The 22,989-nt window shown below is 35.4% G+C and overlaps 1 protein-coding gene across 1 annotated transcript; it reads left to right on the top strand.

Annotated features, from left to right (window-relative positions):
- Positions 1-1,276: 1,276 nt before the first annotated feature.
- Positions 1,277-17,139, top strand: LOC109184695 ((-)-germacrene D synthase-like). The gene is made up of 8 exons (XM_019334723.1): positions 1,277-1,443; positions 5,169-5,448; positions 5,579-5,951; positions 6,183-6,401; positions 6,540-6,678; positions 6,848-7,099; positions 7,294-7,606; positions 17,130-17,139. Exons 1-7 carry the CDS (start codon positions 1,309-1,311, stop codon positions 7,582-7,584), a joined length of 1,689 nt encoding a protein of 562 aa, XP_019190268.1. The 5' UTR covers positions 1,277-1,308; the 3' UTR covers positions 7,585-7,606; positions 17,130-17,139.
- Positions 17,140-22,989: the final 5,850 nt, after the last annotated feature.

The raw sequence follows: 22,989 nt of genomic DNA, 5'->3' as shown, positions 1-22,989 counted from the left end.
TATACTGAATAACATACTGCTTCCATTCTTACACCAAGATGAAGCTCTCAAACCCTAGCAACCATTCAACACTGTTTTGATCATAAAGGGACACATGAAGGAACCAATTAAAGTTCTTATCCACCGAATGTCTCACTCCTTCTAATATGATATTGCCCTTTAAGTTCCAGAGTAAACAATTTCCGTTGATGTTTACATATGCCATGATTATCAACAAAAGTCAAGGCCAAACACTAACTCATCACGTTGAGTTATTGTTAAAAAACCGGTATTTAATAATGGACAATTGTACTGGCTTTCTCCTGAGTCACCCATGCATCCTGATGGCCTGATGGTGTTAGCTCTAGACAATGATGGACAAGATTGTGTTGCGACTACCAATGTCATTTACAAATAGGTTTTCAATAATGTGTAAATACAATCGATGATATTATGTTTTTTTTTTTTCAAAATGACAAAATTGCTATATACAAAACTATATCATCTATACAAATGAATTGGAATAACAATTGATTACTATAACTAAGTTGCTAAAGAACGAGCACATTTGCCTAATTTATAAAAATCCTAAACAATGATATATAAAATCTCTAAAGTTATAGCACTACATGTGTACATCTACACATTAGCTATTAATTTGAGCAATTATTTGTTCGAATTCAAGAAATGATAACATCAAAAAACATAAACAATTCAAAATATATCTCCAATTGCACTATATAATATTTGATATTATAATTTAAATAATTGTATATCGATTCAAATATTCTTAATATATTATGACAAATCAATTCTGTGCATTGCATATGTGAAAATACTAATTATATATTTAAAAACTTAATATTATTAGCTGGTCAAGTTACTGGTCAAATGGTGATATATAGACACGTTTTTCAATTAATATTCGATTTGGCTGGAGCGATTTATTAATTTTTTTTTTTTAATTCGAGTCGATCCAGGACCGAGACGTGGAGAACCCTTAAAGTTGGTGATTCAATCTTTTGGAAACAATAAAATGTTGGAGTAACAATTAAATACAAAAGAGAATTAACTAAAGAAAGTGACCACTTCATAGGAATCTTTCCTGCCTAATTAAATAATACTCCGTATGTTTTTTTTACGCATTTTTCATTTCTAATTTGTCAACATCATTTCCTACGAATGAACAGTTTAACATTCATTAGGCTTTTTCTAGCACACAGTTATTGTAGCACCCAAAGTGTACTATAAATAGAGAGCAACCTCCAAAAACAGGCATGTAAAACAGAATCTGTTTATTACCATCTCTCTCTTCTTCTCTTACCAGAAATGGCTGCCAATTGCCACTTCCTATCAGCTCTTCCATCAAACCAAACTCCAATGGATCAACTTACTCGTCGCTCTGCAAATTTTCATCCAACTATTTGGGGAGATTACTTCCTTACTTATTCTTCTCAACCCATGGTAACCTACATACACTTTTAGTCTTAAAAATTAAATGATAAGTTTTAATTATTCTTTCCGTCTCTCGTTTTACCTTTCAAATATGTTTATTATTAATTGGTCAAATCAATTCTTTTTTCTTTTCTGACTTTCTTTAGTATTTTTCTATTCTTTTCTTCTTCTTTTTTATTTTTTATTATTATTTTTTTCTAAAAAAAAAAACAAAAAAAAAAACTACTCATTAATATGAAGCCTTAACCTGTCAAATGTGACAGCAAGCGACGTGCTCAACCATACAATACATTCATACAAAAAACATGCTACCCTAGCTAACTCATGAGCAACTCTTTTTGGATTTAATAGGATTTTTATGTAATTCTTAAATATATTAATTTTGTATAGGAAAATGCTTAGTGCTAAAATTTAATTCTTTTTGGATTTAATAGTACTTTTATGTAGTTCTTAAATATATTAATATTGTATAGGAAAATGCTTTGTGCTTCTACATGTACTGCTGACAACTTGTCACTCCTGATGTGACAAGTTTTAATTGTGACAAGTTTTAATTGGTTTGTTTTTTCTTTTTTATTTCATATGGTAACAAATTAAAACTTGTCACATTAGGAAATGTCAAGTTTGTAAGTAGTGAATATAGGGGCACTCACCTGATCTTTATGTATATGAATATTAAACTTAGTGTTATGTATATGAATACTAAACTTGGTTTTTTTTTTTTTTGAATGCTACCAGCTCTATTACATTGTAGTATCTGTTCATATACTTTCTCAACCTACTGAAACACAAAGAGCCAATAACGCCTCCACTGAGGCTCGAAATCACAACCTTCCACTTGGAAGTCCACCCCGAATACTAAACTTGGTTAATTGTATCAAAGATATAAAATAGGACGAGTAATATATTGAAGCAAAAATATTCTATTGCGTAATTAGTGGATGATTAATTGCATTGATAAATTAATTAGTATGAAAAATTAGAAAACAGTGTTTGTTGGGTTGATATGCTCTTAAATTGTATAATAGACTATCTTTATTGTAAAGTATAAATATAATAATAGTTAAATGTCATTACCATTCTCGGTATACTAATCTCCTCCTCGTATTGGTTCTATTTTTAGAGACCTAATACTCATCGTACATGGGTTATTTCATAAGTACGTATTTATGTCAAATTAAGCATAAAATGATAGTTTGATTGTACATTTATGTTATTATTATTATTATTATTATTATTATTATTATTATTATTTTGATAATGAGGAGAATCGATCCCATGGCCTTTGATAGGCCGAGGTTGACTCTGATACGGAATTAAAGCATATGTTCTATCTCAATTAAAATACTAAGCTAATAGTTGGATTGCATATTTATGTTTATATATTATACTAGTTCTTTTACGCGCTTTGCGCGAATGAAATAATGCCCAATGATTATTTTAAAATAAGTATTTCAAAGTATATCAATGCAATATTATAGCCGAGATGTTCATGCATAGATAAATAAATATTGAATTTGTTTATTTAAATCGGTAATTTAAAGTATATATAAATGCAAGATAATATATGAGAGATTGATTTTATTGTCACTAAAATAAATATTTGTAACTTTGTAATAACGCTAGTCTAAAAACGATAGTGTAAATAAATACTACTTTTGGTTTAAATTTCTCTAATTCTTCTTAATTCTCTTTTGGGTAGCATTGTCATTGTCTTCATCTTCAGTACATGTCCTTTTTTTTTTTTTTTTTTGGTAGTGTGGCATGTGTAATTGGGTTACTGGTGGTAGCATAGATAGATTCATCATGCAATGAGATTATGATGTAGGAAGCTTTAGATTTGCATTGTTGTGTATATGATGGGATCTTAGTTATACTATTAACTCTTTATCTTACAAGCACCTATTGATATTTGGTAGTGGTAGTTTTTCCCTACATGTTTCATGCGTTGTGAGATGTGTGGTGTAGGTTATCATGTGAAAGTATTGAACAAAATATTAATATTTATTATATTTATATAAAATACTTTGTAAGTAAATATATATAACATATTTTGTATTATATCTTTGATATTTAATTACAAGATAATGTAAAAAGAAAACAATTGACAATGTAGTTAATATAATAAATTAATAAATTTGAAGGTAATAAATCTTTGAATAGTAGAAAATAAAGATAATATAAATAATGAAATTATATATATATTTTTAAATTTTTTATAATGAATAATTTTTTTTTTTTAAATAAAGGCGTTATAGACATCTAATTCTAAATTAATTAAATGCATATGTATTATTTTTTATTGTAGCTACTACTTTATTTAATTTAATAAGAGTAATAAAGTGGAGAACATACTTTTTGTCAAAAATAATAAAATCATTGATTTTTTAAAATTTACATTCATTGTTGAGACAAATTGTTTTGAGAGTTTGTCAATGACAATTGTTACGATTTCTGTCAATAGAGGATGTCAATAAATTATAATTTAATAAGAGTAATAAAGTGGCGAACATACTTTTTATCAACAATAATGAAATTATTGATTTAAAAAGAAAAAATTACATTCATTGTTGAGACAAATTATTTTGAGAGTTTGTCAATGATAATTGTTACGATTTCTGTCAATAGAGAATGACAATAAATAATTCAAAATATATAGTTACAATAGATATTGTTATAATGATATAGTAAAAATTAACTTACAAATTTCTTTAGAAGTTTTCATGCATTGGTAAAATTCTGATGTGTAAACTTGTTCAATTGGAGTCAGTGAGATGTCAACATTGTCAAATCGTTAGAAAATGGTCCTACCGTTTTAGAGTCCAGGTGTAATTGTATTTATGATCAACAACTTTGTAGTTAGGTCGCGCATGCCTGACAATGATGTAAGAACAATTTTGTCTGATAAAAAAAATAATAGTATAATATTTGTAAAATAATGTACAATTGTATCATTATAAAGATACATAAAAAAAATATTAATACCATGCATATCGACCTAAATTATACCAATAATTCAAAAGTATAATTTAAATATTAAGTTTTGTTCTGATCTAAATAATCAAAAGAAGATTAATTAAACGAAAAAAAAAAAAATTAACCTAAATTTGTTTTTTTTTTTTTTTTTTTTTCAAATGCATAAAAATCAAATGATTTTTAAAGTTCTTGATTTATAATCTTTGATGATTAACTTTGGATGTTATGTATTTAGCCGGACTAATTATTTGAACAAAGTTTATGTTAAATTTTATATTATATATTTTTTAAAATATATTTTTAACATATTCGTAGTATATGTTTAACAATCATGCCAACTCTAATTGGGATATGGTTTGAACCTAAGACATTTCTTATAGAAATTAATGACTAAGTTAAAAATAATAAACAGTTAATGGAATATTCCGTTACTAAAGTTTATACTAACGGAATTTAGGTTATTTAAGGGAAGAAAATAATATAATAGAGTGTAAATAAGGAAAATCATTAAAAAGTACTAAAATCAAAATAATATGAACCATTCATTTTAAGAAACAATACTACCAGACATTTTTTTTTTTTTGTTCCAATTAAAAGCATAATATTATTGGCTCTTATTAGAATTGTAGATGTAGATATATATATATGCTCAACAAGTAGAGCTAAAGGGTACTAAATAGTCTATCTAGCTATTTCCAGCTTACCTTTGATTGATCTCAGTAATATTTTGTAGAGAAAATAAATTGTTCTATACACAGGAAATGGATACACAAGATTTGCTAGAGCATCAAAAATTGAAAGAAGAGATAAAGAGCATGCTTGTGGAAGCCCCAAACATTTCTTCCCAAAAATTGGACTTGATTAACAAGATCCAACGCTTAGGAGTGTGTTACCAATTTGAAAATGAGATTGAAGCTTCATTGGAACACATATCCAAGGCATATGATGATTTCAATGATGGGGAAGATGAGAATGATCTTTATGTTGTTTCTTTGCGCTTTCGACTGCTTAGACAAGATGGCTATCATGTATCAGCTAGTGAGTATAGAATAAAATTAAATACTAATAATGATCTTTATGTTGTCTGATCTCTTTGCGTTTGCGTTTTCGATTGCTTAGACATGATGAGATCGATCTTTATGTAAACTCTGCATTAATGTTTTAACAGATGTGTTTGAAAAGTTCAAGGACTGTAATGGAAAGTTCAGGGAATCGTTAATCAACAATGTAGCAGCAATGTTGAGCTTGTACGAAGCATCACATCTTAGAGTGCATGGGGAACAGATTTTAGAAGAAGCGCTAACATTTACCACTTCTCACCTAGAATCCATGCTACCACACTTGAGCAATCCTCTTAGATCACAAGTGAGTGAAGCACTAAAGCAACCAATTCGCAGGAGATTAACGAGGCTAGACGCACAAAAATTCATATCATCTTATGAACCTCATGGAACACAAGATGCTTTATTGCTTAAATTTGCAAAATTGGACTTTAACTTGCTGCAGAAACAACATCAAAGAGAGCTAGGCAGTCTTACAAGGTAAAGTTTTTTTTTTTTTTTAGCTATATCAATATGCAAGCACACATATACTCCCTCCATCTCTCTCCCATTTAACTTGGTAGATTCTTTTCCTAATAATTATATATAACAATATTTTAAGGATATTGAAATACTAGGATTATGTTTTTTTTTTTTTTAAACAAATACTATTATTCATATAATTTTGTAAAATTGAATTTGTATTTTCAAATTGTTATTGTCATAATGTAGGTGGTGGAAAGAATTAAATGTCCCAAATAAACTGTCTTTTGCAAGAGATAGGTTGGTGGAATGCTACTTTCGGACATTGGGAACGTACTTTGAACCAAAATATCAGCTCGCAAGGAAATTTATTCTTAAAATTATTTCTCTAACTTCGATTGTTGATGATATTTACGATGTTCATGGAACTCCTGATGAGCTCAAACTTTTCACTGACGCAGTCCAAAGGTTCCAATTTAAATTCTTTCATCATTATATTATATTCTTCACGAATTGCAATAATCATTTTCTTTTTCTTTTTGTATGATAATTGTTGAAAAACTAGTGTTTATAAAAAACATATGCATATATACATTTGCTATTCAGATGGGATGCTAGTGCTACAAATCAATTACCAGAATATATGAGGTCTACTTACATTTACCTTCTTGATACTTATGCTGAAATGGAGAAAGAGTTAGCTGAAAAAAGTGAATCGTATCGTGTCAATTATGCAAAAATTGAGGTACATACTATGTTTTGATTTAATTCCCAATTATGATGATATTTTTATATAATTAGATTTGCCCTTTTGATTTGGCAGCATTGAATCATTTACAGTTAATTAAAAAAGTTGGTTCGTTATATATTAATTATACATTATAATAAAACTTTGATTTTTGATATGTTTTAAGATGACAAAATTAGTGGGAGCATATTATGATGAAGCCAAGTGGTATAGTCATAGTTGCTCTCCGACATTTGAAGAGTACATGAAGGTTGCATTGGTAACGTCGGGTTACACGATGCTAGCAACAACTTCTTTAGTAGGCATGCAAGAAGATTTTTTAACTAAAGAAGTCTTTGATTGGATAATTAATGGACCATTAGTTGTTCGAGCTTCAGCGATCATTAGCAGATTAATGGATGACATAGCTGGATATGAGGTAACAATATATATGATCCAGTTTAATTTTTATTTCATGACTGTACTTTTAATCAATTGGTTTTACTATTTAAAAATAGGTTAGTTGATAATTTCTTGAATATAGTGACATTTATTATATCAATATTCTTTACTAGCTTATTATATTTATAATTGGAAAATTACTCACACCGAATTGTACCATTATTTATATAGTTTGAACAACAAAGAGGACACTTAGAATCATCTGTGCAAATCTTTATGAAAGAATATGGGAAATCAAAAGAAGAAACCACGACAGAGTTGCAGGAACAAGTCATCAATACCTGGAAAGACATTAATCAAGAATGTCTTAAACCTACTATTTTCCCTATGCCTATACTCACCCGAATTCTCAACCTTACACGAGTTGCAGATTTACTATACCATGATGGAGATTGGTATACACATTCCAAAACCAAGCTGAAGCAGATTATTACCTCTACGTTGGTTAATCCGATCCCGTGAATATGAAAAATGAAAAAAAAAAGTTTTTTTTATTCCACTTTCCATGTTGTTTGCTTTATGTTGTGATTCATGATAAAGAGTGACATGTAATATAATCCTTTCTTTGTTGCTTTCTTTTTAATTTCAATTTATGTTTGGATTTAGAAAAAAGAGCGGCGTGTAAATGTATAATATAATGTCTTTGTGAGTTGCTCTGTCTTCCTAAGAATAATGTATGTTTGATTGATGCATCAATTTATATTGGAAATTCAAGAAATTAAAAATATTTTATGCACTAATAACATATGAGTGTTAATGGTTTTAGCACAATATGACAACAAACAAATGCACAAAGTATTTCACAATATCGAATTACAGGGAAGTAGGCACATAATCAAGCATGATGAACAATTTTATAATGCCCTGGCAAGTGCAAAATTGTATAGTAGTAGAATGTGCAAAAGTAAGGGGTCAATCTCACGAAAAATTTATACAATGCGAATAAATTAATGACGCAATAAAATACTCAAGGTAAAAATCAACTCTATTGCAATATAATTAAATCAAAACTCAAAGAAACTAAACAAATGAATAACTAGGAACCAAAATATCAATTTATCAACCAAAATGGGAAAAAACTAGGAACATGAATCAATAACTATTACTAACTTCGCACTTAAGCTCAACATTGCTAAATAATTGATGGTTCATTCTATTTACTATATGACTACTCACTATGGCATCTAGAGCTAATCACATTTTTAACTGTTCATATGCTTAAAACATCTATTTAAACAATTACAATTCAATAAGTATATAAGAACTTACAAATACTATGTTTATGAACCAAATGAGCAATTTAATAAGACAGAAAAAATCACTCATCTTTTTATCCTATTGATAAGTGCTAAAGTTGCTACCTTTTATGGGTCATTTAGGGGTTGTGTTGTGCTTATGTAGAGTCCTTTGTGGATGATTTGTGATGTAAATTCTATGAAATGTGTTAATGTGTTGTAATGCCCTATAAATATGTACACTTTAGTGTTGTGAAGGTTTTGAACTTAAAGAAGGGCATTCCGGCGATTCAAGTGACATTGGAACGACAAATTAAAGGGAAAATTATATCGTGCACCAAGGCGCACAATGCATTGTGTGCCCTAACCCAAAACAACATCGTTTCTATAAGTTGGGGGAGTTGACGCGACGGACACTGTTCCGTCCGTCCAATCCCGTTACAATTTTATGTTTTTGTGTTTATGTGTATTATGTTAAGAGTTTATGTGTATTATGTTAAGAGTTTATGTGTATTATGTTAAGAGTTCATGTGTATTGTGTTAAGAGTTTATGTGTATGAGTTTATGTGTATTATATTAAGAGATTATGTGTATTTGATAAGTGCCAAAGACACTTAGTTTTAAGGTCTATTTAGAGGTGTAGTTTGAGCTCAATTATGATCCTTTGAGTACCATTTTGACTCATTTAAGCTGTAATTTTCTGTATTCGTGTTGTATATTGTGTCTAGAAAATATTTCAGTATGATTCTGTTTGAGTGATTGACTTAGCACTGTCGTAGATCAGTGAAAAGTCTTGGTGCGGAAATTAATCAAACAGAAGTAAAAGACACATAATGTTGTTTACCCAGTTCGATACAACAGTATCTACGTCTGGCCACCATCAGTGAGTCCAATCCACTACCTCAACAGCAAATCAAACAGACGGTAAGAGAAAACCTTCTCACCCAATGTGTGCTACACACCACACAGTAATAATAAATCTTTTGAAAGCTATAGAGGATTGTCGAGCTCGGAGATCGTCCGTGCTTCAGCGTCCAAAGTCCCTTTGGAGATCCGTGTTGTTGCTGTCCGTCTCGCTGACCCACTCACCACTGTTCCCACAGTTGTATGGAATACGGTCCACTGATTTAAGCTCTGTAGTAATTCTTCCCAAGAGTCTTGTTAAACTCATATCATCAATGGTGTCTTGAGAAGATGATAACTCAAAGTATTTTCTTTGTAACTCGTGGAGAGAGATTTTTTGACATTCAAATCTTGAAAGATATTTCTTGTAAAGTTCCTCTCTATTTTTTTTTCTCACTCACCTTTTTCCCATGTAAACAACCAGTATATATAATACTTTGAGACTTGGATGACAAGTAATCTTCTAGGGTTTCCTTGTAGACCAAGATTACTTGCCATTTTTCCTTTTTGCCAATTCTGAATTCATCAAGAATGGTTTCTAAAACCATCAATATGGTAACTGCATTATTGCTGGTCATAAGGGCTGCAAAATCAACTGCTAATTTCCAAAACCCGACTGGCGTAGTGACTGTTCCGCAAGATCATCGCTCAGTGACTGTAATAGACACAACATGACCTAGCTAGTTTTGCCAATTACAAGTTGAGGTTTACAAAATTTAAACACTAACATAAGCTATATTGTGTATTGTGCTTTAAATTATCACCACACTTTGTGTTTCTGTGAATATTTGGAAGGTTTGAGCTAAAGGATGCATGGTGGCACAATCCGGAGCAAAGCGAGACAAGGAGACAAGTCGAATCCAAACCAAGAAGAGACAACGCATGACCCAACATGTGTTGGATGATCGCGTGGAGCGAATAAGTAACCGGCCAACGCACGTTGGCCGATGCGTTAGGCGCGCGTTGGAACATCACTTATGCGGAAATTGAAAGGGAAAATGAGAGGGAAGCTATTTAAGTGGCTAGGATAGATTAGAGTAGAGCGATTTGGATAGTTTTAGATCATAATTTCATATTTTAGAGTGAGAAACACATTTCATTTCCTAGCTCTACCTTCTCTCTAACTCTTTAGTGAAGATCAATTGAAGAAAGAGATTGACACTCTTCCAATTCAAGGAATCAACATTGTAATCTACTTTGGTACATTCTTTACTTTAACATTTCAATTGTTTACTTAGATTCATGTTTGCAATTTCAATTCTTATGGCTTTGATTGACTAGATTAGCTAGGGTTTGGATTGTGATGTATTGATTCATTGTGCCAATGTGACTTAATTCTTAGATTAGGTGTTGAATGTTGCTATGCTTGGTAATCTTGTTGTTGTGGATTGTATTGTATGCATCCTATGGAGCTAGGCCACCTCCTAAGGTTGTGCTAAGCAAGTGATCTAGGCAAGAGATTGCTAGATCACTTGAAGCTTCTATCCTTGACATTTTCTAGCCTAATGATCCGAGAGGAATAGGTTGGTGTTAGTGTTTTATTTCTATAAGAAAAACCTTATAATTGGCAATATTATTATGGCAAATTAAGATAGGGTTTAGCTTGGTGTCTGTTTGTCCTTGAAGAAGACTGACTGATCAGTACAATCAACAGACGCACTACTAGAACAAGCCACTGAATATCTGATAAAGGAAAGTTTTCTAAAAGTTAGAACGCGGTTATGAGATGACAGTTTTGGAAAGAATATCAGCGGATCAACGTGAGAGTTATGGACCGAATCTTAAGATTTCTTTCTTCACAAAAAGTCCTACCATCTACAATCAGAGATATATTTGGAGAGTGTCCAAATCAAAGAAGTATATATATCCTTATTCGCTCAGAAGTTAGGGTTGCATTGATTGAAGCCGCAACACTCTATACTAAACAAAATACACATCTCTGGTTGCCATGCCTCTTCTCAAGACAATAAGTTCTTGGTGATTATGAAGAAGAACTTGAGAAGTATCAACGTTGCTTAAATGATATGACGCGAAGATCACTCAGTTGTGGGAACAACGTGGGACTGCGTCATTGAAGCGGATTGCATCAGAGTTAGATCTCCAATTGAAGGGATTTCATTAGACTTCTGCATGCGTGGCTCTCCGACTTCAACAATCTACTAAACCTTTGTAGACTGGGTACTGACCTTGTGTGGGGCACTTGGGTGAGATTGTTTTTTCTCTACCTTTGTACATTGGATTATGAGTTAGCTTAGTGGATTAGACGCCTCGGTGATTGTCCCCCAAATGTAGATACACACTGTATCGAACTGGGTAAACAAACATATGTGTTGATTTACTTTCTGCCTTAGTCTTCCGCTTTACGCTTTATCTGCCCTTCTATCTGAATGATTGCTCAATCGAGAATCTGAGTCAGTCAGTCCGTTATTCAGTTTGCTAGAAACTAAATCAATATCCAAATTAAGAGAATATGCAAAATTACTGTTGGAAAGGTTGTGTAGGCAAGGTATTAGAGGAAAGGTCATAGAGACTCTAAGAGCCCAAAGGGAAATTCTATTGTCTACTAAGACAAGTCCTAGTAATTGAAGAATGAAAGGACACAAGCTCTATCCCTAGATTATAACATATGCATAATTCGACACCTATGGCTAATGATCTTGAGTGCATCGTGAACAAAACTAACAAGTCAACAACCCTACTTTCATTTCATTGTTTAGATAATTCAATTTGTTTGTTTGCTTGTTACTACAACCGTAATGAAAATGCGTGACATGGCATCAATCACACACAAACCTCTTTCTCTATATTGACACCATGAAGCTATTCCAATTTGTCATCCCAAGAGAACGATAAAAATCCGGGATTCATCCCAATTGTTTGACCACTCGAAGCGTAAAGCCAAAAGAGGTGATGTCAGTATTACGTTAAGGGTTTATGTGTATTATGTATTAGGTTAGATTATGTGTATTATTTTAGGAGTTTATGTGTATTCTACTATACAATTTTGTACATACGAAACAATGATTTTTTTAGGGTTCACAATGCATTGTGCGGCCTAGTGCACGATATAACGATTGAACTTAAAGGGATACAACTTTCATGAAGACCAGAAAGACGTATTCGGACTCTGTCGCGATCCACGATCGTGGCAAGGTCATGGATTGGGACCAGAAAATGCCACGAAGATGGGAACTCGTGGCTTGGGCGCTAAAGCCAAATTTCAGCACTTTAAATGTGATTTGTTGGTGGGATTGATTATCAACTTTTCATTCCATCTTTCCAATTAGAGTTTTGTAGATTAGATATTTCTCTCTCTAGGTTAGATCATCTTCTAGACCAAGCTATCTCCATTTCCTAGCAAGAGGATCTTCAAGAATTGTAGGAGGAATTGACAACTTCTCTTGTAATCATGGATTGTCTTCTTCAATGATGATTGATTGCATTTGCTATTGAGTAGGTAACTTCATTGTATTCAATTCTTCTAATTTCCTCCATTGATTGCTCAATTGCTTTTGTATCTCTATCTAGATCAATGATGGTTGGCTAGAATCTCTATGTGAATTGGATCCTATTTCCTTGTGTTGTGTATGAATTGATCAAGGTAATTGTGGATATGTGTTGATGTCTTGTTGTAAGTGGAATTTGTATGGATTCTTGTGTGTGAAGTGCGCCACATGCATGAAGGTTTGAGTAAGATTATGCTTGCAAGAGATTAATGCTTAATCCTAAACTTTTCCCCTTTGCAATTCCCTTCTTAAAGTTCCGAGAAGACTATGATTGGAATGAGATATAGACAACATGTTTGATGAAATGTTTATAAGGAGCGTAGTCACTTAAAGGTGTTTCTACACTTATGATAGACCTAGTAGACCGAGAGGTGAACGGCATTGGAAGCCATCTCACATAGACTCATTCACCACATAGTTTCACTCCTAGGTTGATTCATTTCACATACTCAAGGGGTAGGCAATCCAATTCACCTCACATCATCTTTGTTTACTTCATTGCGTTACTTGCTTTCATTTACTTTACCTTGCACTCTACTTCATTGAAAAGATAAACTCTCATAGCTTTCTATTGCAAATGCGTGCTTGTGTTTGACCACACAATATTCAATTCCAGTTGTCCATCCTTTGAGAATGACATTCCCGAGAATCTTCATTCCTAACCTTCTTTCCATCCACCACTTACTACATCTTGTCAAACTGGCGTCGTGGTCGGGGATGGCAACGGTCTTGGATGTTGTGTTGTTGGCATGAGTTGCACATTTGCATAGGAAGTCTGGTTTTTTTTTTTTTACTTGCATTTACACTTGCTCATTCCATTGTATTCAATTGTGCTATCTTGTGAATCCATTATGTTGTTAATTTCACCATTCCATTGTGTTGACTTGTGACTCCATATTTATTTTTAATTCATTGCACATTGTGTTCCTTACTCATTCTCTTCTTGAACATTGAACTTGAAATTGCATTTGAGCTAACTTGCAACTACTTTTAGTTGCAAAATCTTTCTCTTGTCTTTGTGCTTGTTATTGTAGATTGATCTTTGAAGGATGACCTCTCAATGCTATGATTTCTATGATGAGCCTTTTGAACCTTTCAATTTCCAACCTTTCCATTTTCCCAACCAAAAGCATACCCCATCACCACCCCAACCATATGTCTATTCCTACAATCCCCACAAGCAAAACCACCATTACACTCCACCACCACCTCAACAAAGATACACATACAATGAACCCCCAAAGAACCACCAAGAGCCTTCTTATGATCTTGATTTTGAGCATTCATGGAATCGGGCCAAACCACTACAAAGATAAATCCCTCATGATTATTCGGGTGGATACCAAACATCAAGATATGACCGAATGATTGTGAGGAGAGTTATCATGATCAAGGAGTCTATTTTAATGTGTACCGGGGAGATAGAGGGAACCATTCTCATGAAGCCTACCATTCTCAATCTCATCCTACTAACCATTTTGAACAAGATGATGACTAATTCCCACAAAGGGGCCAAAATAACTCTCAATCATATACCTCCAACCCAAACCAAGCCTACTCTCCACAATTCTTACACTCAAAACACACCTTCCACCAAAGAGAAATCTATCATGGAGCCTGTGTGAAGATTTGTGGAACCCCAAGCCAAATACCCAAATGACCCCTTCAAAACCATTGAGAAGCATATGTGAGAGAAAATGAAGTGACTACTTACTTGCTATGCTTGTGGAGAAAATCACTTTCGATATCAATGCCATGTTCTCTCTCTCTCTCTCTCTCTCTCTCTCTCTCTCTCTCTCTCTCTCTCTCTCTCTCTCTCTCTCTCTCTCTCTCTCTCTCTCTACTTTACTTTATTATTTACGCTTGCATATCATCTCATAATCAAACCTAAGCTCTACAAGATCAAACCTAGGTGCAAACAATTTTAAAGGATTAACAAATATTTCTGATGTGCATACTCAACGAGTCGTTGAAGTTAACTCTCGGTTGCTTTAAACGAATCGTAAAAGTTTTTAAAATCTATATAAATCTATTCACCCATCCCCCTCTAGACTTGTGCCCCAACCCTACCAGGACCAACAAGTGGTATCAGAGCCGTTACCTTGAACGGTAAACACTTTGTGTATACTGCCTGTTGATCTTTCGTTTGAAAATCAAAACCATTTTCTTTGCACATAAATTATTTTTGCAAAATGGACCATCATATATCCTAGAATTTGATGTGGCCAAGTAAGTAATGTGCTTCTTGACATTTCTCTTTTCATAAAATGCTTCATAAACGTAACTGCAAAGTCATAAAAAGAGTTAATCGACCCCTTGGTGGATTTTCTAAACCAATGTTGAGTTGACCACCAGTGTTGAAAATATGTCTCTTTACATGAATGCATCCATGGCCCCACCAACATCATTGCTACCTAGTATGCCATGATGTGTTCTCGTTGGTCCTTGTCCTTGTGGAATTGATAGGTGCCAAAGACACATTATTCCTTAAGGTCATTTTGGGGTTGTTTTGTGCTTATTTTGTGTCTTTTGTGCTTAGATGTTGTGTTAATTGGTTCTAAATGGCATAAATACAACACATAGACTTATAGCGGGTGCATTTGATGGGTTGTAGGACTTTGGGGAAAATTTGAAGACAATTGGACAAGATTTGGGGCTCAAATGGAAGAAGTTTAAAATGGCCAAGTGCACAAAACCATGCACGACCGTGCAAGCAGTCGTGGAAGCATTAGCAGAAAGTTGTACAATGCCCTGCACAATCGTGCAAGAGATCGTGGAAATATTGGCAGAAAGTTGCACGCAAGGATGCACGACCATGTAGAGGATCGTGGGAGCTTTTGCAGAAAGTTGCACGAAGACTTCCACGTGTATTCAAGTAGGCAAAGGAATTCTCGAATAGATACACGCGAGGTGTCACAAACGTGCAAGTGTTCGTGCAGGTGGAGAAGATTATGGTATTTAAGGAAGTTTAAAGGAGTTAGGAATGGACTTCTGTCTTTAGTTTTCACTTCTAGCTACTGCCCTTAATTGTACATCAATTATAGAGAGAGAAAGCTCTCTAGGTTTCAAGATCAACTTGACAAATTGCCTTGAAGCTAGGAGACTTCTTCTTGATTGAATGGAGCTTGGATTGTGGATCACAATTGTGAATGAGCCAAGTGTAATTCTTGCAATTTCATTTTTGCTTATTCCATTGTTCCATATATTAATTGCTCAATTGTAATTGTTGATTTACTATAATCATGAGTGGCTAGAACTTTTTAGGGAATTGGATTAGGACTTACTTGCTATGGGTGGTTATATGATTATAATTGCAATTAAGAAATAGATATGTGCAATTATGTGCTAATTGCTACGGATTCATGTTGGAAGTGGATCTTTGTGTGGACTCTTATGTGGTTAGGGCCAACCATGTAGGAGGACTAAGGTTTGTATAGTTGCCAATGAATTGGGACTATACTATAGCCTACATCCGCTTGCATTTCCCACCTCTTGTTAGAAGGCGGAGGACGAAAGAAGATGTGGACAATAGGTATTCGATGAAATGTCTCAAGCTAGTAGCATTGTCACTCGGGTGAAATTCTACTACTTGATATGCCAAGGAGACCAGTATCGGCATTGACATTAATACCATCTTCCTTGAATCCCTATTAGCACATGTTGTACTTCCTACCTAGGAATTTACATAGCACCTAACTACCTAAGCAAGGAAGGAGTAATGCAAGTCCCCTTTCCCATTTGTTGTCTTCCTAAGTGTTCACTTGCTCTCTTTGATTGTTTAGTTTACTTGCGATCAAACTCTTGCTCTTGAACAAGCTTTGGTCTAGCGTCTTGTAAGTTTTTGGTCCTCTTGTACTCAACCACGATTCGTTCGCTCCCACATTCCGTCTTTAAAGAACGACATCTTGGGGAATTCACATTTCTCAACCTTCTTTCCACCCCGCGCGTAGTACAAACCTTTTTTAGGAACCGCTTATGCTAGGTGCTTAGAAGTCTGTGGAAAAGGGGCTCGTCCATGATTCTCACCGTTAAAGGTGTGATTCTAATCTACGGGGTCACCGGTAGGTCACATTTTTCCTTCCACATTACTAACTCTTTTATCCTCCTATTCACCCTATAATCATATTCTTCCGGGATAGTCACTTGGGTTTTTCCTTGCAGATTAACAGTCTAGGGGCTTATGATGACTAGGGCTCAATTAGTGCTTTCAATTATTGCCTCACTTGAGGCAGGGTTTGGTTTCTCACTAATAGGTTCCTTTCCTCTTGCTTTGCATTTGACTTGGGACCCCTTGCTTTGGGATCCTAACCTTTCCCTCGCTAGGCTTCTTCCAACCTTAGGTGTGCTGATAAGAGTCTAAAAGTTTATAATTTCACCTTGCATTTAAGCTTATTTTCCTTGTTATTTGTTACTCCCTCCATCCCATTTTATCTGTCTTACTTTCCTTTTTTATCCGTCCCAAAATATTGTCCACTTTCCAAAAATGAACAACATTACATTTGTATTTTTCCTATTCTACCCTTTGAACTTAAGTACAACTACTCTGATAGCCATTAATGCCAACCACTATCATCCACTCAAATATCCTCAAAAGTCGTGCCTAATTAAAAAGTGAAAATATCTCTGCATTTCTCTACATTTCTCTTCTCCCATTTCTCTACATTTCTCATCCTGATTAGTCGTGCCTAACTGCCTATACTATAAGAAAAAAGTGAACATATCTCTCCATTTCTCATCCTGATTCATCTCCTCCTTTATTAAGCATGGGTCGCTCCTTTCAAGCTCCGCCGAAAACAGATCGTTGCGCCATCGTGTAGCTCCTGGTAGCGGAAACAGAGACTATGTGCAGTACGAAAGTAGAGACAAACTTGGTGTTGGAGATAGAATGAGCCTTCTGATCCCCGGAGAATTGACAGTAGAAGTCACGCTGCCGCGACGGAAGTCTTATCTATGATCTGGCTTTATTCTCTTTCGCAGCAGCAACATGAAACCTTCAGATATCTTCATTTCCATTTTGCAAAAAGGGTCTTCATTTCAATAGTTGTAATCCTTAATGTATTTCAAATATATAAACATCACTACTTTATGGTTTGTTTTTTTTTTCCGATCTTTTTTATCATTCTTATAGTCAAATGTAGATCTGATGATTTTTAGAAGAAACAAGTTTGTGTTTTTTTTTAAATGATTATTGGGTCTATAAATAAGAATAGAATACATAGTAGTTATGGAGTATTTGCTGATGAAAGATGATTGAATTATTTGCAAATTAGATGAAGAAATATACAGAGTAATTTGGAGTAAAGTTCTCAAATGAGATGAAGAAAGAAGAGAGAAGAAGAAATGTACTGTAGCAAAGTACTCAAACTGACAGAGAGTAGAAGGGCATAAATGGAAAGGGAATCAGTTTTCTTTACTTACCTTAAAATGCATGCCAAAATTAAGTAAGACATACATTACGGGACAGAGGGAGTACAATTTTGCCCAAAGTGTCCTCATTTGATTCATTTGTGTGCTTATGAGTAATTCTTGATGATTTAGATGAATTGAGTGATTTTTGGGGCATTTCGGATGTATGTAGAGTCAATGGGAGCCAATCAGAAGCTATGAAGATGGAGGAAACGCCTTTTAGAGAGCCAAATTGTGGTGTGTTTAGTGGTCTTGGTCATTTGGACAAACACAGGCAAATCATCCACTGCTCGGTTTTTTTGGTCATATCTCTGCGTAGGAATGTCCAGAACAAGTGAATTTTATATTATTGGAAAGCTAACTTGAAGGGCTACAACTTTGATTCAATCACCAAAGTCTAATTCAAACGTTTAGAGGGTGAAAACGTACCTAGAAGACAGTCACAGTGCACAGGCAGATCACTGCCTGGTGGCCACGGGTATGGCCACGGCCGTGGCCACTGGGTAGTGTGATCTGCATTTCTGGCCACGGTTGAAGCCACGCCTGTGGCCACACCCGTAGCCAGCCCTCTGCACTGTTTGACGGCGCGTTTTTGACCCTTTATAGGGGATTTTTCCACCCTAAAACATATCTTTCATTACATCTTTCATTCCCCTTTCATTTCTCTAGTTAGGGTTAGTTTAGAATAGCTTAGATTAGTGTAGATTTCTTATTCCTTTCCATTTCCAAGCTCAAGAACACATTGCAATCTTGGATTTCAAGGCTTCAATAGAGAAGTTTTCTATTTATCTCTTCTCTTGACTTTTCATCTATGCTTTCAATTACTCTTTTAATATTGTGTATTTATTGTTATATTATAAGTAGCTAAGTGTTTTGAGACTAGGATTTGGTTTGATTTCTTGCTATTGATGCCTATTTGAGTTGTATTGCATAAAGGGATTATTTGGGTGATCTAGGGTTGTTGTGTGAATTGGGTTTGTTGAGAAATTTGTGTATGATTGTTGGATCCCAATCATATGCTTGTTTTGGAGTGTGTTTGTTGCTACGAGAGTAGAACTTGTACACTAGCCACACATTCACACACTTAATACCCAATACGAGAGTATTTTGGGTGTTAAGGGGAATCTTTGCCTTGTGTTCTTGTTTGGGCATCCTTGGGTTGAATTGTCACGAGAGTGGAGTTCAATGTGAGGTTGCAAGTCGAAATAGCTACGAGAGTGGTATTTGGGTACTTTTGTGCATCTCACTTACCCTATGCCTTGATTTAATTCCCTAATCTTTAGTGTAATATTTGGCATCTTAGCTTGAATCAACCAAGTCCCGGTCCTTTGTTTTAATTGTCTTATTTGTTATTAGCTTGTTCGTATCAAACCATCTCATTAACGATAGGCCTAGCTTCTAAAAGGGTAGTTTTAGCTTGTGCTTAACTCCACTTTGCATCAATTCCTAACATTACAAGAGCCATCTCCAGTGAAACGATATCTAAACTCTATACTGTGATTTGATACTTGATGGATGTGTGAAAAATGTCCTCATCAAATTTGGGGCTGTTGCCGGGGATGGCTTGGTTTTGATTGTTTTGTGGTAGTTAACATTGGCGAATGACTATTCTAGGAGACTATACTTTTTTTTCCCTTTGTTTTTATTTGCTTTATGTGCTCAAGTGCTAATTGCTCAATCTTGTTTGGGATTTTCGGATGAAGATACCTAGCTTGGTGCTTTTATTCTAGATCAAGGAGTAGTTGGTAGTCTATCCTGTAACACCCCAGATTTTCAAGATATTTAAAACTTATAAAATAAAGGTGAAATCCCATTAAATCCCAAACAGAGTACGAGTGTGCGGGGTGCTATGCCACACCTGAGCTAGAGAACTCAGGTGCACAGGCTAACTAACTAATGTCTCAAAGATATGAATGCATAAACATGGCATGCAGGCCGAAAGGGAAACTAACTACTTCTACGTTCCAAGCTCTAGCGCACTCCAGTGACTTAATCTTCTGTGCCTGAAAGCCAAATATATCTGTTCAGCGAGAGATGTTGGTAACCCACTCCAACGCGTTGAAATACAATACATATAGAGATATATATAGATATACGAAAACCATCTTGAAGCATGAAGATATATCCTATGAGACTCTAGCTTTTAAAACCGGGAATGACTCGACAGATAAGGCTAGACACGAGCAACAGTTATAACAAGCGTATACAATCCACAACAGGCAAGACAGATAAAGCTGAGCATAATTAATAATCATAACCCAACATAAACAATCCCCAGCATAAATCCCTTAGTCACATCCCCCAATATACTCATAAACACAACTCCTCCATATCTCATCACGTAACACACTTTGTTGGCGCCACAGGACCAATCGCATGCCCATACATGAGGGTCAGCGCATATAGCTCTGACACGGCCCCGCAGCACCCTGCCCCGTCTCACATTACGGAGGAGCCGATCGCAACCGACTGATGGACCTTTGTCCTACATAATATTTATACACCTGACCGGTCTTTACCAGCCTGGTTAACAGTTGGGATGGTTCTCAGCCCATTCAACTGCCCGTATAGTGAACCTTTGTCCTATATAATATTTATATACCTGACCGGTCTCTACCAGCCTGGTTAACAGCCGGTATGGTTCTCAGCCCACCCGACTGCCCGTATAGTGGAACTTAGTCCTATATAATATTTATATACCTGACCGGTCTCTACCAGCCTGGTTAACAGCCAGTATGGTTCTCAGCCCACCCGACTGCCCGTATAGTGGAACTTAGTCCTATATAATATTTATATACCTGACCGGTCTCTACCAGCCTGGTTAACAGCCGGTATGGTTCTCAGCCCACCCGACTGCCCGTATAGCCCAATTGATCTTAACCAACTCGGGGTTACATGCACACATAACACATAGCAAGTACATGCAACCCATATTAACACATTGGGAAGGGGGAGAAAACGTATAACAAAACCTATGCGTGATCCATCACATACTAAGAATAGTCCTAAGGGGTTCATACTGCTTCTACCTAGGTCAACGGGATACCAATTCAACTAGCATGCAATATAATAGACTCATAAACCTACGAACGGTACCCGAAATATCAAACTAGACAAAGGCACGATTAACGGAGTCCGTTGGGACACCACGGGGGACGGGGAAACATCAAACGGGGAAGCCGAGATCCCGAGGTGGATGATTTTCCAGCGGGTAGCCGGTGGGTGGGGGACCACCCGCCGGCTGCCCGCCGGGTATTACTGTTCCGGGCAGCGGGTCGCCGGCGGGCAGCTGCCCGCCCGCCGGCCGCCCGCTGCCGGAGATGTGTTTTCCGGCCGTGGGTAGGTGGTGGGTCCCCTACCCCCCACTGACTCTTATCACGCAATTTCGCCCCGGGAACCATTGTGGAACCCGAAACCATCCTTAGACACTTTACAACGCAATTAACGACAACGCGTAGACAATTAACGGATCAAATACGAGGAACGAATGGCACATAACCTATCATGCTTTTCTAAACATAATCAACACCCAAACATGCGATTACCCCACCCGATAACCCAAGAATAACATCATATGATACAACCTAGGGTTCTAATCACTTTTATATCAACAAGAATACGATTTGCCTTCTAATTGTAAGATTCGGTAAGAATAACACATAAGCATCAAGGGCATCATACAATTATCAAGAACAACACATAATCATCAAGAACTCCATGTAATCATCAAGAACATCATAATTATCAAGAATCTCCCAATATCAAGACTATCAAGATCCCTCATGGGATCATCACATCAATCATCAATAATAATCATCACAAGTCATTAATCCACAATAATATGGGGAAACCCTAAGGGGGAATCATAACTATGAAAATAGGTTTTGTTGAGACATGGGTTACCTCTCAGCCTTTATTTAATTCCTTGGCTATGAAGGGTCTTTCTCTAAGCTTTCTTGCTTTCTTGATTTCTTCTAGGGGATTCTTGGAGCTCTTTGGGGTGGTGGGCGTTTATTGTGGTGGGGGGTTTCTAGGTGCCTCTTAAGTCCCCTATTTATATATTTAGGAGTCCTAGTTAGGAACTAGTATTATGGGCTTGCTAATTCTATTTCTTTTGGGACTAGGGATTGGGTTTAGGGATAAGGGCCCGTGGACTATGGTGGGCCTCCTAATTAATTATTGTGATTTAATTCTTTCTTTTGGGTAATTGATTAAATGATTTAATTGATCTTAGGGGTCATAACACGAGGTGTTACATATCCACCCAAAGAAGAACTTTCAATATGTATGGGTATGAGTATCAATGATCCTTACCACCATTTCAAATTCCTCCTCATGGATACGAAATGAATTGGAATATGAGCCAAACATATGGAGGAATGGAACAACAAGAACCACATCTCAATCTTGCCTACATGAGTCAAGAAACTTTTCAAGGAGGCACACCACCATTTACTATGCCACAACCTTTATGGTGCACCATTTGTGAAGGAGCACATGATGCCGAAAATTGCTATACATTGGCTCCTAACTGCCAACATTTGTGCCAATTTCAAGAGCCCTCTTACCAAGAGCCTCAACAAGGATATCAATCCCTTGATCAAGAGCCCGAGATAATGTCCAAATTGATGAGTTTGATAATGCAAACATCTTCACGAGTGGATGAGTTACAAACTCAATCAGAAAATATGATGGCTCAAGTACAAAGTTGGGCAACTCAAGAGCCGATTCAAGATTCATTGTCCAATGAAGAGGTTCAACAAGAGTTTCCCTTATCTAATGAAGGGGATGAGATTGATGGAGATGAGAATGTAAGA

Source organism: Ipomoea nil, unplaced genomic scaffold, assembly GCF_001879475.1.
Source record: "Ipomoea nil cultivar Tokyo-kokei standard unplaced genomic scaffold, Asagao_1.1 scaffold1286, whole genome shotgun sequence".
Lineage (NCBI taxonomy): Eukaryota > Viridiplantae > Streptophyta > Magnoliopsida > Solanales > Convolvulaceae > Ipomoea > Ipomoea nil.
The sequence above is the reverse complement of the archived record's forward strand: the minus strand, read 5'-3'. Positions and strand labels throughout refer to the sequence as shown.

Coding starts and splice junctions, on each gene's coding strand:
- LOC109184695 (XM_019334723.1), top strand. CDS start 1,309: ATGGCTGCCAATTGCCACTTCCTATCAGCTCTTCCATCAAACCAAACT. Junction 6,402..6,539: donor TTCACTGACGCAGTCCAAAG/GTTCCAATTTAA, acceptor TTTGCTATTCAG/ATGGGATGCTAGTGCTACAA. Junction 7,100..7,293: donor ATGACATAGCTGGATATGAG/GTAACAATATAT, acceptor TTATTTATATAG/TTTGAACAACAAAGAGGACA.